Source organism: Mustela putorius, unplaced genomic scaffold (genome assembly GCF_011764305.1).
Source record: "Mustela putorius furo isolate JIRA1106 unplaced genomic scaffold, ASM1176430v1.1 tig00000127_pilon_pilon_pilon, whole genome shotgun sequence".
NCBI lineage: Eukaryota > Metazoa > Chordata > Mammalia > Carnivora > Mustelidae > Mustela > Mustela putorius.
Genome location: NW_025421288.1, coordinates 7,220,909 through 7,236,474, shown reverse-complemented (window position 1 = coordinate 7,236,474; position 15,566 = coordinate 7,220,909). Strand labels below are relative to the sequence as shown.

General features: G+C 44.2%; 1 protein-coding gene across 1 annotated transcript; it reads right to left on the bottom strand.

The window, feature by feature from the left end:
- Positions 1-905: 905 nt before the first annotated feature.
- SDHAF2 (succinate dehydrogenase complex assembly factor 2) lies at positions 906-15,564 on the bottom strand. The gene is made up of 4 exons (XM_004770352.3): positions 15,408-15,564; positions 11,424-11,647; positions 11,230-11,339; positions 906-1,675 (listed from the first exon to the last, which is right to left on the bottom strand). Exons 1-4 carry the CDS (start codon positions 15,441-15,443, stop codon positions 1,545-1,547), a joined length of 501 nt encoding a protein of 166 aa, XP_004770409.1. The 5' UTR covers positions 15,444-15,564; the 3' UTR covers positions 906-1,544.
- Positions 15,565-15,566: the final 2 nt, after the last annotated feature.

The window sequence follows — 15,566 nt, the reverse complement described above, 5'->3', positions numbered from 1 at the left end:
AGGATCTGAACCTGAAACCAGCGCCGACACTGCTTCCTGCATGCGAGCTGCCCTGGGTAGCCACGAGCTTACTTTGGGAAGCATCTAGAGCTTCCTGTCCCCTTCATGACACACAGGTTCACTGTCTCAGAATGATTGTGTCTTTGCCCTAACATTGCAAAGCATGAATTCCTACTAAGTTTCCACCAGTAAAGAAGAGTGATCTAGTGGAAAGTTCCTCCACTTTGGCAGCAGAACTAAAGGAGACTGTCACCTTCTGACGAAACAGCGACTTGACCTTGGACAAACTGCTCTCTGAGCCCACTTTCTCATCTACAAAATTAGCATAACACCACTTGTCCGTAGCAGTGCTGTGGGGCTCTCACGGGTCCCGTGAGTAAAAGCTAGCTCTCTTCTCTTCTCAGCCGGGGACACTGAGGGGCAAGGAGGACCGGGCCGAGGCTCTCCAGGAACCCCTCCGCTCCAGGATGCTGGAAGCAGGCACTGCCTCTCCGCATGCATCTCCTGTGATCACCAACCCAGTGCTTATCCCTCCCCAGGCCTGCTTTCTGAGGTCTGTACCTCGGATGGTCCCCGCCCAGCCCGGGGGGGGGGGGGCGACAGTGCTGACTGGGTTACAGTTCTGAGAGCAAATCCTTCCAGGGAGACCACTGCTAGACACCCATTAGTCTCCTGGCCCCGGAGCTCAGCACTGCCAACCGATTCATTCTAAGATGTTATTGCTTATGTGTTGTCGATTCGTCAACTACAATCACCGGGAAGACTGTAGAAAGACCGAGAACGCTTGCCATCGTGCCACACGGGAATCAATCCTGTGGCTGTCACCTTATATAACTCTGGAAACAAGTGACTGTGGATTATATGAGGACAGACAGAATTAAAATAATTGTGTGAGGGCCGGGAACTGTGATTTCTCCTTCATAAAATATTCTTTAATATTTAATTATCTTTCAGTGTACAGAGTGAACGTTTGTGAGACAATCTGATGAGGAGGATGTGGACTTGTCAGCAGCGAGCCCACACATCCCGCCTGCCGCCCTCGCTCTGCCTGCCGCGCCTCTGAAAGAGTCAGCTCAGGGGCCTTGGGTCTGCTGCCCCAGGAGGAAGGACCCTACCTGGGTGGGGAGGGGGGAGCAGATTTCACTTGAACAAAGCCCTGGGCTGCTCGGGGAAGCTTACTACCCAGCCCCCGCAGCTGGCTGTCTCTTTGCAGGGCACACACTTCTGGAAGCTACGGGTGAGCTACACGCGTCCCGACACCGCCCTCCTGTGGCAGAGGCCCGACTCCAAAGACCGGAGCCAGAGAAACAGGCCAGAGTGCTGGCAACACCAGCAACTGCTTTAAGGCTTAAAACTAAACCAACAAAGTGTGAGAATGAGTCACACCCAGTATTTACATGTCCTGAGAGATGGGTCCAGCATCTGAAGCAAGACAAACAGTCTGGGTGGGCTGAGTGTCTCAGGAGCAGCAGGAAGTCAAGGCCGGGATCTATCCTAAGTTAGGGTCCACGATGGAGCCCCCACGGCAGGCGGCGGTGCACAGCTCAATGTGGCTTTTCAAAGAGGTATTCCAGATCTGGGGCGCGCAGTCTCTGCTCTTTGTTTTTATTTTTAGCAAAGTCTCTCAGCAGTGCCATGACTTCGTTTTCAAATATTTCTGGGGCTGGTTTTGCTTCTGCAAGAGAGGAATGGGCAGAAAGAATGATGTCAGTTAATCCTCAGGCATAAGGACCCTGACACTTGAAACTCTGGCCTTTGCAAAGAACCAGGAGATATACACACTGTCTCTAGTCTTCCTCTAAATGCACACAGTGGCCTGGAGCGGGAGCGGGTGACCCACGGCTGCCCGCCTGGGTAAACAGCTCTATTGGAACAGCTGCTCCCATCTGTTTACATACTGTCCACGGCCGCTTCTGCACGAGGATGGCAGAGCTGAGTAGCTGCAACAGAGACCATATGGCCACAAGACTGAAATATTTACCGTCTGGCCTTTTATGAACAAGTTGGCTGACCCCCAGGCCGGTCCATACTTGGCAGCACGATTTTGCTCTGCACTCGGTATTTCTGTGTTTTCTGGGTACTGTGTTTCCCCTTCCAGCCTATACGTTTCCCGAGGTGGAAGTCCTCGGTTGTACATGGCAGACTAGGAGCTCCACTAACTTCAGCAAAAAAGAATTCATTAGAAGACCGTCAGAGGCTCACAAAATGGACATGACCCCGGAGAACCAGATGCGGATGGAGAGGCCCCAAGGGCATGGGCAGCAAAGCTACTGGAGTGTCCTCTTGGGGGTGCGCGAGGGGGCCCCGTATGCCTGCCTACCTCCCACCTCTCTCGCCACCTGGAGGTACTCGCTTAAGATTCCAGTTATAAGCAAAGCCTCCCACCGGGGAAGCTTAGGTAACGTGCTCGAGAAGGACCCTCCCACCAAGACTACAACGTTGGGAGAGAGAATTCCTCAAAGCTGAATTCCCCCTCACTCAGCACAGAGCCCAGCGTCTAGTGGGCTTGGTGTCGGGTTTTGCTTTGTTCTTGTGATCACTGAAGGCCAGGCAGGAGGTTGAGTGCAAGTTGGAAAGAACACTGGGCTCATCCTAACAAGAAAATCCAGAAAAACTACAAAGAGCATGACTTTCTGTGAAGTCATCTGAGAACAGAAGTCACGGGGGAACCAAGTAGAATAAAATCTAAGGGAAGAGAAGCTCCCCCACAAAGGAGAAAGTGCACTAGAGCACGTGCCTGCCCGAGACAGGGCCCAGGAAGAACAGACACCGGATACCACCGGACAGGTCAGAAGAGTTCGGCTAAAATGTTTAACCAACTGCTACAAGCCAAGTGGAGGCTAGCCACAGATGCCGGGGGAGTGCATGCCCTGCAGGCTGTTCTCAGGAACCCTCCAGAGTGCGCTCCTGACCAAGACTAGTTCAGAGCAAGAGGCGGGAGAAAGTCTCCCTCACCAGTGCAAGCTGGGAGCAGCGGAGTGGCCAACACCGCAAAAAAAAAAAAAAAAAAAAGCGCATAAAGCCCAGCCCAGCCCTTCTCCTCAACGAAATAAAAGCCTTAAGAGCCTGGGTGTAGGTCTGCAAATCCTACTTCCTACTTGTTCAAGGACCCATCTGGGATGGTGAACCGGATAATGGAGAACGCCCTCCCAACCTTCCTTCCCCCAAGTGCGAAGCAACAGGAATCTCCTGTTAGGGAAAGGCAGGAGCAGCGAGAGATTCTCTTTGAGGCACAGAAATAGGGGGAAGGCTGAAAAGCTGAGGGAGAACAGGAACACTGAGAAGAACCTTCCGGAAACTCAGCCCCTCCTGTCCGCGGATGGCAGCAAGAGGCTGGAGGCGCAGGGAAGGGAAGGAGCGCAGGAACAGAACCCAGACGAGCCTAACTCCTAACCAGACCGACTCGATCCATCCTAGCAACTTACCGGAAGCGCGCCCATTTCTAGGCATAAATACCATTCACTTCCCTCTTTACTGTCCTACTTGTAATGTCTAAGATTCAATTAAAGATTATGAGATACGCATGCGCACAAAAGAAGAAAAACACAACACCCTGTGAAGAGACAAAGCGATCAACAGAAAAAGCCTTGGGGATGACCCAGATGTCAGAACTGTTACGGAATTTAAAAGTAACTAATACGTTAGGGGGTCTGGGTGGCTCAGTCATTTCAAAGCATTTACCTCAGCGCAGGTCGTGATCCTGGAGTCCTGGGATCCAGCCCCACACATGGCTCTCTGCTCAGTGAGGAGTCCGCTTCTCTCTCTGCCCTTCTCCCTGCTCACATGCCCCCCTCTCTCTGATAAATAAAATCTTTAAAAAATAACTAAAATATTAAAGACTCTACCAGAAAAAGTAGTCAAAAATGTAGGAACAAATGAGCAGCTCGACTACAGAGCTGGAAACATAAAAGCCAAATGTAAATGTTAGAACTAAAAACACAGTAGCAAATAAGCAGATTGACCTCAACAAATTCATCAAGAGACTCAACACTGCAGTGCAGGAAAGAACTGGCAAACTAGAAGACCGATCAGTCTCACCGCTACAAACTCCCCAAACTGATACAGAAAAAGAAAAGAATTAAAGACACAAAACAGAATCTGGAAGCTGGAGGGAACAAGTAAACAGTGTATGGGAGCCTACACGCCTGGAGAACCCAAGCAGGAAAAATACCAAGAGCAAACATCGAGACACATCATATTCAACACCTAAAAACCAAAGATGAAATGGTGTAAACATTCAGGAAGAAAAGAGACATTACATGCATGGGAATAAAGAGACACAGTAGAGTTCTTGTCAGAACCTACACATACCAGGAAACAGCTCACGGTAATGCTACAGGAATTGGAAGGTGAAGGTACAATACAGGAAACTGAAACAGCAAACCCAGACCCAGGGCCGCTCCTGACCAGACGGCCTCAACCCCGCACACTAACAGCCAACCAAACATGCCCCTGTAATGTGCTGAAAGAATATCCTGTGAACCTGTAATTCCACACCCAGTGAAAATATCTTTCAAAAATGACAAAAACAGAGATAATTCATAAGAGCAGACCTGCACTACAAGAAACATTAAAGGAAGTTCTTCAGGCAGAAGGAATAGGATACCAGATAGAAACGTGGATCTATACAAAAAAATGAAGATCTCCAGCGATGACTAAAATAAAGGTTAATATAAAATATATTTGATACAGTTATGTATTGTACATATATAAAATATACTATAAAAATTACAATTTATAAAACTATGTATATAAAATATAACATTCTCTACCTTATTTTAAACTGCTCTAAAGATAATTGTCTAGGGTGTCTGGGTGGCTCAGTCGGTTAAGTGTCTGCCTTCGGCTCAGGTCACGATCCCAAGGTCCTGGGATCGAGCCCCGCATTGGGCTCCCTGCTCAGCGGAAAGCCTGCTTCCCCCTCTCCCTCTGCCAGCCGCTCTGCCGCTTGTATACTCCCTCTCTGTCAAATCAATAAATAAAATCTTAAAAAAAAAATTAAAAAGACAATTGTCTAAAGTGAAACAAGAGAAATATAGTATAGGCTCACAACGTAAGTAAAAGCAAAAAGTGTGACAACGACAGGATGGGAGGGAAGAATTGGGAGTATATATTGTAAAGTTCTTGTATCTTATGTGATACAGTAAATATAACTTGAAGAGAGAATAATTCATTACAGACGTATATGGTAAAGCCTAGGGCAATCACTACAAAAAGTATAAACAGTAAACCAACAATGGAGGTCATATGAAATTTAAAATATTCAATTAAAAAAATGGAAATAGAGGAGGAAAGGAAAAAAGAACAGATGGAAGACACAGGAAACAAAAGGACTGCAGATTTTAATTCAACCACATTGCTCAATTACTAAATGCAAATGGCCAAACATATCAATGGAAAGGTAGAGACTCTTAAGACTGAATAAAAAAGAGATGACATATGCTATCTAGAAGAAGCTTGATCTGAGCATAAAGACAAAGATAGGTCAAAAGCAAAGGGATGGTGTGGGGGGCAGATTTGAAGCTGGCCCTCAGTATTTCCCACTCCCCTTGCATACAAGTCCTGCATAACCCTCAGGACTGTGAACATGACGATGCCGACCGCAATTAGGTTATACGGCACAGCTGACCTCAGCACAAGGAAATTATCCAGGTTGTTCTCACTTCATCACATGTGCCCTTTATTTTATTTGTTTTTTAAGGGAGGAGAGGGAGAGAGAGAGGCTTAAGCAGGCTCCACACCCAGCACGGAGCTCAATCTCACAACCCCGAGATCATGACCTGAGCTGAAATCAAGAGTCAGATGCTTAACTGACGGAGCCACCCAGGCACCCCACATGTGCTCTTTCAAAGCACTGTTCTCCAGCTGGTGGCAGAAGGAAAGTCAGATCTGAAGCGTTCAGAGGGTTCCACGTGAGGGAGAATCTCCATGGCTGAGATGGAAGGAAGCCTGCAGGCAAGGACCTGCATGTGGCTTCCCGGAGCTGAAAAAGATCAACAGGGAGCAAGACAGTTGTCCTCAAGCCCCTAACCCTAAGCACATGAATTCTAAGAACCTGAATGAGCTTCCCGACAGGAATGCAGAACAGCTGACACCAATTTCAGACTGATTTCTAGGCCTACGGAACTTCTCACTTATAGAACTATGACTGTATGTCATATGTACATACAGTCATATGTATGTCAAATATGTACGAACCATGCTGTCTAAAATCACTGTTTCTCTCAGTTCTTCTAGATTTTATTTATTTATTTGACAAAAAGAGAGAGAGAACACAAGAAGGGGGAGTGGGAAAGGGAGCCTGATGTGGGACTCGATCCCAGGACCCTGGGATCATGACCTGAGCTGAAGGGAGATGCTTAAGGGCTGAGCCACCCAGGTGCCCGTTTCTTGTAATTTACTATGTAGCACAGAAAACTAACACAGATGGGAAAAATATATATCATGCAAACACTAATCAAAAGAAAGCTGGCCTAAATTATTATCTGACACTTCAGAACAAAGAATATTATCAGCAATAAAGAAAGACATTATATATAATGGTAAAGGAGTCAATTCGTCAAGAAGATAGAACCCCCTAAGTATGTTTTCACAAAACAGAGCTTCAGGGGTGCCTGGGTGGCTCAGTGGGTTAAGCCGCTGCCTTCAGCTCAGGTCATGATCTCAGGGTCCTGGGATCGAGCCCCACATCAGGCTCTCTGCTCAGCGGGGAGCCTGCTTCTCCCTCTCTCTCTGCCTGCCTCTCTGCCTACTTGTGATCTCTGTCAAATAAATAAATAAATCTTAAAAAAAAAAAAAAAACAGAGCTTCAAAATATATGAAGGAAAAACAGAGAACTGAAAGGAGTAATAGACAAATCCACAAGATAACTAGAGATTTCAGCACTTTTCTCTTATTCATCAACAAAGTACAGAGGAAACCAGTCAGAACATCGAGACCAGGAAGAACGGCATCAACTAAGCTGCCTGAGTTGACACTGAAAGCGCACTTCATCCACAGGTGCAGAAGACATGTTATGTTCAAAGAAGGGCACATGGGACATTTATCAAGTGTACGGTCATAGTTCAGGCCATAAAACAAATTTTGAGAAACTTAACAGAACTGAAACTACACAATCTAAGTTCTGGGGTCCTAATGGAATGAGTAACTTTCATTCTTTTTTTTTTTTTTTTTTTAAAGATTATTTATTTATTTGACAGAGAGAGAGAGAGATATCTCAGTAGTGGCCAGAGAGGCGGGCAGAGAGAGAGGGGGAAGCAGGCTCCCTGCTGAGCAAGGAGCCCGATGTGGGGCTCGATCCCAGGACCCTGGGATCATGACCTAAGCCGAAGGCAGAGGCTTAACCTACTGAGCCCCATAAGTTTCATTCAAAATGAATGAACCTGAATGAGCCTGAGGGGCACCTGGGTGGCTCAGCTGTTTGAGTTCCAGGTTCCTGGAATCAAGCCCTGACTCAGGCTCTCTGCTCAGCAGGGAATCTGCTTCTCCCTCTCCCTCTGCTGCTCCCCCTGCTTGTGTCCCCTCACTGTCAAATAAATAAATATTAAAGAAAAAAAAAAAGAAAGAAAGAAACTTCTAAACAACTCATGGGTCAAAGAGGAAGTCAGAAGGGAAATTAGGAATTGAATGAATGAGAAAAACCCATCCAAATTTGCAATGTGACACTAAAGCAGTGCTTAGAGGGAAATTCATAGCATTACATGCTTACAGTAGAAAAGGAGGTCTCAAATCAATAAGCTCAACTCTCACCTTACAAAACTAAAAAAATAAGAGCAAACTAAGCCCAACACAAGGAGGAAAAAAGGAAATAAAGAGCAGACATCAATAAAATTAGAAAAAGAAAAACAGAGCAAAAACAATGTAACCAAAAGCTGGTTCTCTGAAAAATAAGTAAAATCGATAAACTTTTAGCTACACTGACCAAGAAAAAGAAAAAAACCCCACAAATTACCAATATTAGAAATAAAGGAGGGACCTTACTACAGCTCTTCAGACATTTAAAGAAAAGAGGGAATATGACCATAACTTTATATCCATAGACTTAACGCCTTATGTGATGTGGCCAAATTTCTTAAAGACACACTAATAAGCAGACCTCATCTAAGTAAGAAGAAACAGAGAACTTGAATTATTCCATAGATATTAAAAAAAAAAAAAAATTAGACTTTACAGTTAAAACCTTCCAAAAGAGAAAACCTCAGATCCAGAAGGCTTCCCTAGCAAATTCTACCAAATATTTAAGTAATACCAACTCTATATACCTTCCCAGAAAATGGAAGAGAAGAACACTTCATAACTCATTTTATGAAGCCAGCATTACCCTGATCAAAACCAGATAACCTGGGACACCTGGGTGGCTCAGTTGGTTGGGCAGCTGCCTTCGGCTCAGGTCATGATCCCAGCGTCCTGGGATTGAGTCCCGCATCGGGCTCCTTGCTCTGCAGGGAGCCTGCTTCTCCCTCTGACTCTGCCTTCTACTCTGTCTGCCTGTGCTCGCTCTCGCTCGCTCACTCTCTGACAAATAAATAAATAAAATCTTTAAAAGAAGGCCAGGTTGGTTTAATATCTGAAAATCAATAAAAAATTCATCATATCAATAAACTAAGGGGAAAAAAGCATATGACCAAACAAATTACAGTGTCTACAGAAATGCCTAGAAAGCACCTGACAAAATTCAGCATCTATTTATGAAAAAATGCTCTATATACAGCTCATGTGCTCACTCTCTATCTGAGAAAAATAAAATTTTAAGATATTAAATGTAAAAAAGAGAGTCAATAATCTAAATAAATGGAGATACAGAATGTGAGAGATTAGACAATTCTCAATGCTAGAAGAATTTGATCTGTTGTTCTAACACAACTCCAATCAAAACCCAAGTAGGTTTTTGTTTTTCTGGTTGTTTTTGTTTGTTTGTTTGTTTTTTGAGAAACTCAAGAGGTGATTCTAAAACTATATAATTCCGAGAAGAAAAACAGAGAAAATCTTTGTGACTTTGGATAAAACGGATTCTTTTTTTTTTTTTTTTAAGATTTTATTTATTTATTTGACAGAGAGAAATCACAAGTAGATGGAGAGGCAGGCAGAGAGAGAGAGAGGGAAGCAGGCTCCCTGCCGAGCAGAGAGCCCGATGCGGGACTCGATCCCAGGACCCTAAGATCATGACCCGAGCCGAAGGCAGCGGCTTAACCCACTGAGCCACCCAGGCGCCCCAGGATAAAACAGATTCTTAGACACAGTATCAAAAGCGCAATCCACTAGCATACCAAAGAAAACACTGTACTTCACCAAAATTAAAAACTGCTCTGTGAAAGACAACGTTAAGAAAATGCAAAGACAAACCATAAGCAAGGAAAAAGAAATTTCCAAGACACATACCTGATAAGGAATTTCAATCTGACACAACAAACACTCAAACCTCAGTTAGAAAATGAACCAACCCAAGGTAAAAACAAAGGTGGGGTAAGTCCTGAAGAGACATAAGAGCAAAGATGTAGGAATGGCAAAGAAGCACTTAAAAAAGATCCTCAATATCCTTAATCATCAGGGCCAGGCCAATTCACTACAGTGAAATATCACTGTCTATTTCTTAAAATGGCTAAAAACAAAAACAAAATCCTGCTATTACCAAGTGCTGGTAAGGACGGGGAACTTCACATCTAGTCCCTGACAACGACGAATTTATCTGCTGCCCCTATAGTTTTGCCCTTTCCCAGAACATCATAAAAATGGCATCATAGAGTATGTATGGCCAGACTTTGAGTCTGGCCTCTTTCACTTAACAGAGGAGTCAGCAAACTATGGCCTGCTGCCTGTTTTTATATGGCCTGTGCGCTAAGAATGACTTTTAAATGGTTCAGGAAAAAAGTCAAAAGGGTATTTTGTGACAGATGAAAACCCTATGAAATTTAAAGTTCAAGGTCTGTCAATAAAATGTTATTGCAACACTGTAGCAATGGCAGCCTGTGGGCTCCAATGGCAGGAGTGGAAGACTCAAGACAAGGACCATATGGTCTGCACGGGGCCTAAATATTTACTCCCTTTTCCATTATAGAAAAAGTTTGTCTTAACTCTTACCATATGACTCAGTGACCCTTCTCCTGGGTTTTTAACCCAAGAAAAACTGCAACCTACACCCACAAAAAGCTATATGCAAACATTTATAGTGGCTTTACTCATAATCGCCTAAAACTGGAAACACCCTGATGTCCCTCCCCTGGTCAACGGATAAACAAACAGTGGGGCAAATTCATTTGATGGAATTTTACTCAACAACACTACGGGAGCGCAGAGTAAATATTTACACTTTGTGGGCTTTCCAATCTCTATATAAGTCTCAAGACTGTATTATCACACTTTATGCTCAGAACCTACAGAATGGTTTCTATTTATGACTCAAATCTGGGCTGGAAACTTAAAACCAGAAGAGCCGGGAGTGTGAAAGAAATGGAGATGTCCGCTAATATCCATTCTCCCATTTTTCCTTGATAACAGAACCCCCAATGTAACTGGATGCATGAAACAGACTATATTATTTTTTCATCCTGACCAGAAATCATCATGTGACTGAAACTGTGGACAACGGAAAACTAGGGAGAGTGTGGAGCATAATCTTCTGAGGACTCATAAAAAGTAAGGCGTGAGCTTCTACACACTCTCTCCTGGCTGAAACATAAGCCATGACAGAGCCGCAGCAACCACCTTCAACCATGAGGTAGACAGCACATGACAGCCATCTGGGGGATCTGCACCGCATGACTTCTGAATGGAATGCCTACCTCTGGACTGCTGTTATGAGAGAGAAATACAGTCCTGATTTATTTAAGCTATTACTGGTTTGTTTGTTTTTTCTGACAGCCAAAGCTAATCCTAACTATAAACAGAACTGTTCTTCCCAAAGGTAGTGCTGTTTTTAGACTATCAAGGAACACTTGCTACACAGCCTTTAGAGCTATCGGGTTCCACACCATTCCCCCTTCCCAGCCTAGTTTTTCTGTAACTCTGCCTTTCCACACCATTCCACTAAACTCCCTTTTTGCTTATGTCAGACGGGTTTCTGTTGCTTGCAAACAAAGAACTTTAATAAAACCATTTTGCACGCTTTGAAAAATTTGGAGAGTGCTGGGGTTGAGTGTTGACTGCATGAACAAAAGAAAAAAATTGCCGAGGACACAAAATTCCAGCCTCAATCAGCGTGCATCATCCTACTTTTCACATCATGCCCAGTACCTGTGGCCCAGTAGTAAATATCCCAGTCATTACTGGGCTCATTAATCAGACGATCATAGAGGTTCAGCTGCTTCTCAGTCATGTGGTGCAGATATTCTTTAGCAAAGAGGCTAAAACGAGAAAGAGAGAAAACAAAGATTAAAAAGCCATCTCCAGTAAAAAAGAAAGTGAAACCAAGTCTCAGATTTCCCTACCTAAGCAGAATACAGTTTTCCAACATTCCCCTTTTTCTGCTCTCATAGAGCAGCCGGGCTCTTTTGGTTTCTATGGACTCATCCGTTCGCTCCTGCCACGGAGGCAAAGGGATTTCAATCATGTCTTTTTGGGAATCTGTTGGGCTGTCACCTCTGTAGCAACGGCTGAATGATGGTGCACCGAGCAAAGGAGACACTAGATGGCGCCTTGACAGAGCAAGCATCTGAAATAAACCACAAACACCTTTATAAGGACTAACATCACTGGCATTCACTCAACACTTACTAGGTGCTAAACGCATTCAATCTCATTTAGTTCTTACGAAATTATGTTGATACTGTCCCCACTTTATTACACAGGAAGCTGAGTCTCAGGAGGTTAAATAACTTACCAAGTTCACCCAGATCATAAATGCAGTTAGGACTGGAGCCCAGCCCTAACTGCAAATGTATTCTTAACTTAATACCCTTCCAGAAATTCTCCAGCAGAAATATTTTCTCCTTCCTTTATATTCCCTTAAGATTCTTTTTTTTTTTTTAAGATTTTATTTATTTATTTGACAGACAGAGATCACAAGTAGGCAGAGAGGCAGGCAGAGACAGAGGAGGAAGCAAGCTCCCTGCCAAGCAGAGAGCCCGATGTGGGGCTCAATCCCAGGACCCTGGGACCATGACCTGAGATGAAGGCAGAGGCTTTAACCCACTGAGGCACCCAGGCGCCCCTCCCTTAAGATTCTTATGGAATGGTATATATTAGTCACTTGCTTGTGTTGCATTCTGAGCATACAGTGACGGCACGGTTCCTAATCCTCCACAGGCTCCCAATTTGGAGAAGGGCAAAACCTATCAAAATGCAATGAGAAGGTAGTGACACCAGCAAGATGACTGAACAGGAAGCCTCACACTCTCCTTTTCTCACAGAGACACCAACTGAACAATACATGGACCAACTCCGTTTATGAGAAGTCCAGAAACCAGGTAAGAGATTCCTGAAAAAAAGAAGCCAGCAAATCCTTCCAAATGGGAATTCACATGCATAAGCCTAGAGAAGACGTATCCATGCAAGAAGTCTGACAGGCTCCTGGAATCTCTAGCCAAGCTGACTGGTGAAGGTCTTTTCTTCTACAAAGCCAGTCCACAAAGACTTAGGAGAGGTAACTTTTTTCAGAAGTGTGGATCTGACAGAGAGTTGCAAGGGACATGAAGAAACAGGAATACATGGCCCAGTCAAGGGAAGAAAATAAATCTCTAGAAGCTGCCCCTAAAAAAACAGAGGCATATGAATTACCTGACAAAGTATTCAAAACAACGGTCATCAAAATATTCGATGAGCTAAAAAAAAAAAAAAAGCGGACGCCTGGGTTGCTCAGTTGGTTGGACAACTGCCTTTGGCTCAGGTCATGATCCCGGAGTCCTGGGATCGAGTCCCGCATCAGGCTCCCAACTCCACGGGGAGTCTGCTTCTCCCTCTGAACTTCTCCTCGATCATGCTCTCTCTCACTGTCTCTCTCTCAAATAAATAAATAAAATCATTTAAAAAAAAAAAAAGCATGAACAGAATATCAACAAGAAGAAATATTAAAAAGAACCAAACAGGGGCGCCTGGGTGGCTCAGTGGGTTAAAGCCGCTGCCTTCGGCTCAGGTCATGATCTCGGGGTCCTGGGATCGAGCCCCGCGTCGGGCTCTCGGCTCAGCAGGGAGCCTACTTCCCCCCTCTCTCTCTGCCTCCTTGTGATCTCTGTCTGTCAAATAAATAAATAAAATCTTTAAAAAAAAAAAAAAAAAAAAAAAAAGAACCAAACAAATTTTGGAACTGAAGAATAGAATAACCAAATGAAAAAAATTCACTATGGGGCTTAACCGACAGACTTGATCAAGCAGAAGAAATAATCAGTGAACTCAAAGACAGGTCATTTGAAATTTCCCAATCAGAGGAAGAAAAAAAAGAATGAAAAAGATTGAAATGTGCCCAAGGGACTTATGACATCATCAAGCAAACCAATATAAATATTATAGGTAAAGATAAATATGTGACAAATATTATAATAGTGGTACGTAAATCACTTTTAATTCTGGTATAAAAGTTGAAATAGAAAACCATAAGCTAATGGATATACAACACAAAAATATGTAATTGTAGGGGTGCCTGGATGGTGCAGTTGGGTAAGCGACCGACTCTTGATTTCTGCTTGGGTCTTGATCTCAGGGTCCTGAATTCCAACGCTGTGGTGGGGCTCTGCACGCAGTTCAGAGTCCGCTTGGGACCCTCTCGCTTTGCCCCTTCCTTTCCACTCACCCCACCTCTGTACACATGTGTGTTCTCTAGCAAATAAATAAATCTTTTAAAAATAAATAAATAGAATAAATCTTTTAAAAAATACATATAGAGAGAGGCGCCTAGTGGCTCAGTGGGTTAAGCCTCTGCCTGCCACTCAGGTCATGATCTCAGGGTCCTGGGATCGAGTCCCACATCGGGCTCTCTGCTCAGCGGGGAGCCTGCTTCCTCCTCTCTCTCTCTGCCTGCCTCTCTGCCTACCTGTGATCTCTCTCTGTCAAATAAATAAATAAAATCTTTAAAAATAAAAAATAAAAGACAGGATCCAACTATATGATGTTACTACAGACTTCTTTTAGATGGAAGAACACACAAGTTGAAAGCAAAAGGATGAAAAAGATATCCCATACAAATGGTAACCAAAGAGCAAAGATGGCCCTCCTTGTGTCAATCAAAACAGGCTTTAAGGGGCGCCTGGGTGGCTCAGAGGGTTGAAGCCTCTGCCTTTGGCTCAGGTGGTGATCCCGGGGTCCTGGGATCGGGCCCCACATCGGGCTCTCTGCTTGGGGGAGCCTGCTTCCCCCCTCTCTCTGCCTGCCTCTCTGCCTGGTTGTGATCTCTCTCTGTTAAATAAATAAAATCTTTAAAAAACAACAACAACAAAAACAGCCTTTAAGTCAAAAACTACCAGGAGAGATACGGGACATTATCATATAATGATAAGAGTAGGGGTAACAGAGTAAATGCACCAGGAATATAAATCAATTATAAATATATATGCAACCAACATCAGAGCACTCAAACATATGAAACAAACTGACAGAACTGAAAGGGGAGATAAACAGCAATACAATAAAAAAAGATTTCAATATTCCACACTCAGTAATGGATAGAGCATCTAGACCGAATATCAATAAAGAGAAGACCTGAATAACAATATAGATTAAATGGACCAAAACGGACGTGTACAGAACATTTCACCCAACAGCTGCAGAATACATTATTTTCAAGCACCCTTGAGTGGGAATACTCTCCAAGATAGATCACCTTATCCATCTATTTATCTATCTAGGGTTGCAAAACAAGCCTTACCAAATTTAAAACGATTAAAATGATACAAATGATCACACTGACATGAAACTTGAAATCAACATCAGAAGGAAAACTGGAAAATTCACAAATATGTGAAAATTAAACAACACACTCTAGCTCATGAATAACCAATAGTTCAAATGGGTCAAAGAAGAAATCGAAAGGGGAACTCGAAAAGAGGAACTCGTACTCGAAAATATCTTGAAACGAAAACGCAGCGCACACAAAAGTTATGAGAAGCAGCCAAAGAGTAGTACTAAAAGGTTACGACGTGAAAAGTCTACAATAAAAAAAATTATCTTAACATGTGAAACATCTCTAACAGGTATTAGACAAAAGAACAGCCTGAAGAACACCGAGAGGTGGTGCAGCCAGCTCCACCTGGGGAACAGGTGAAATCTGAACTGGGTCTCGCTCGAGACAGGCACACAGTGAGCTAAGAAAAGGATGGATGTGACCTGAATCTCCTGTTGCAAGGCGGATCTCTCCTTGGTTCTGCCCTTGCCCTGGGCTAGCAGGCAGCTGGATGCTCCTCGCAGTCTTCATGACTGCGCTGGTGGACGAGACACAGTCCCCACTATAGCACCCGGGACCCTAAAATCTCGACGCTCCTTACCCGTGGCAGAACCTGGAACGTGCAGGCCACCGCCATCCTTCCCGACCCACACGGGAAGCCTACGGTCAGGTCACTTCCGGGAATTTCCCGACGCCTGAAGTGCGGACTTCAGCGCTGAAGGGCCTGAGCCGGAAGATGCGTCCCTGCGTCTTGCGGAAG

Excerpts from the sequence above, each read along its gene's own strand:
- SDHAF2 (XM_004770352.3), bottom strand. The coding sequence starts at position 15,443 with ATGGCGGTGGCCTGCACGTTCCAGGTTCTGCCACGG. Across the intron at positions 11,340-11,423 it reads GAAAACTGTATTCTGCTTAG|CCTCTTTGCTAAAGAATATC; the intron begins GTAGGGAAATCT and ends TTCTCGTTTTAG. Across the intron at positions 1,676-11,229 it reads TATTTACTACTGGGCCACAG|AAGCAAAACCAGCCCCAGAA; the intron begins GTACTGGGCATG and ends CCTCTCTTGCAG.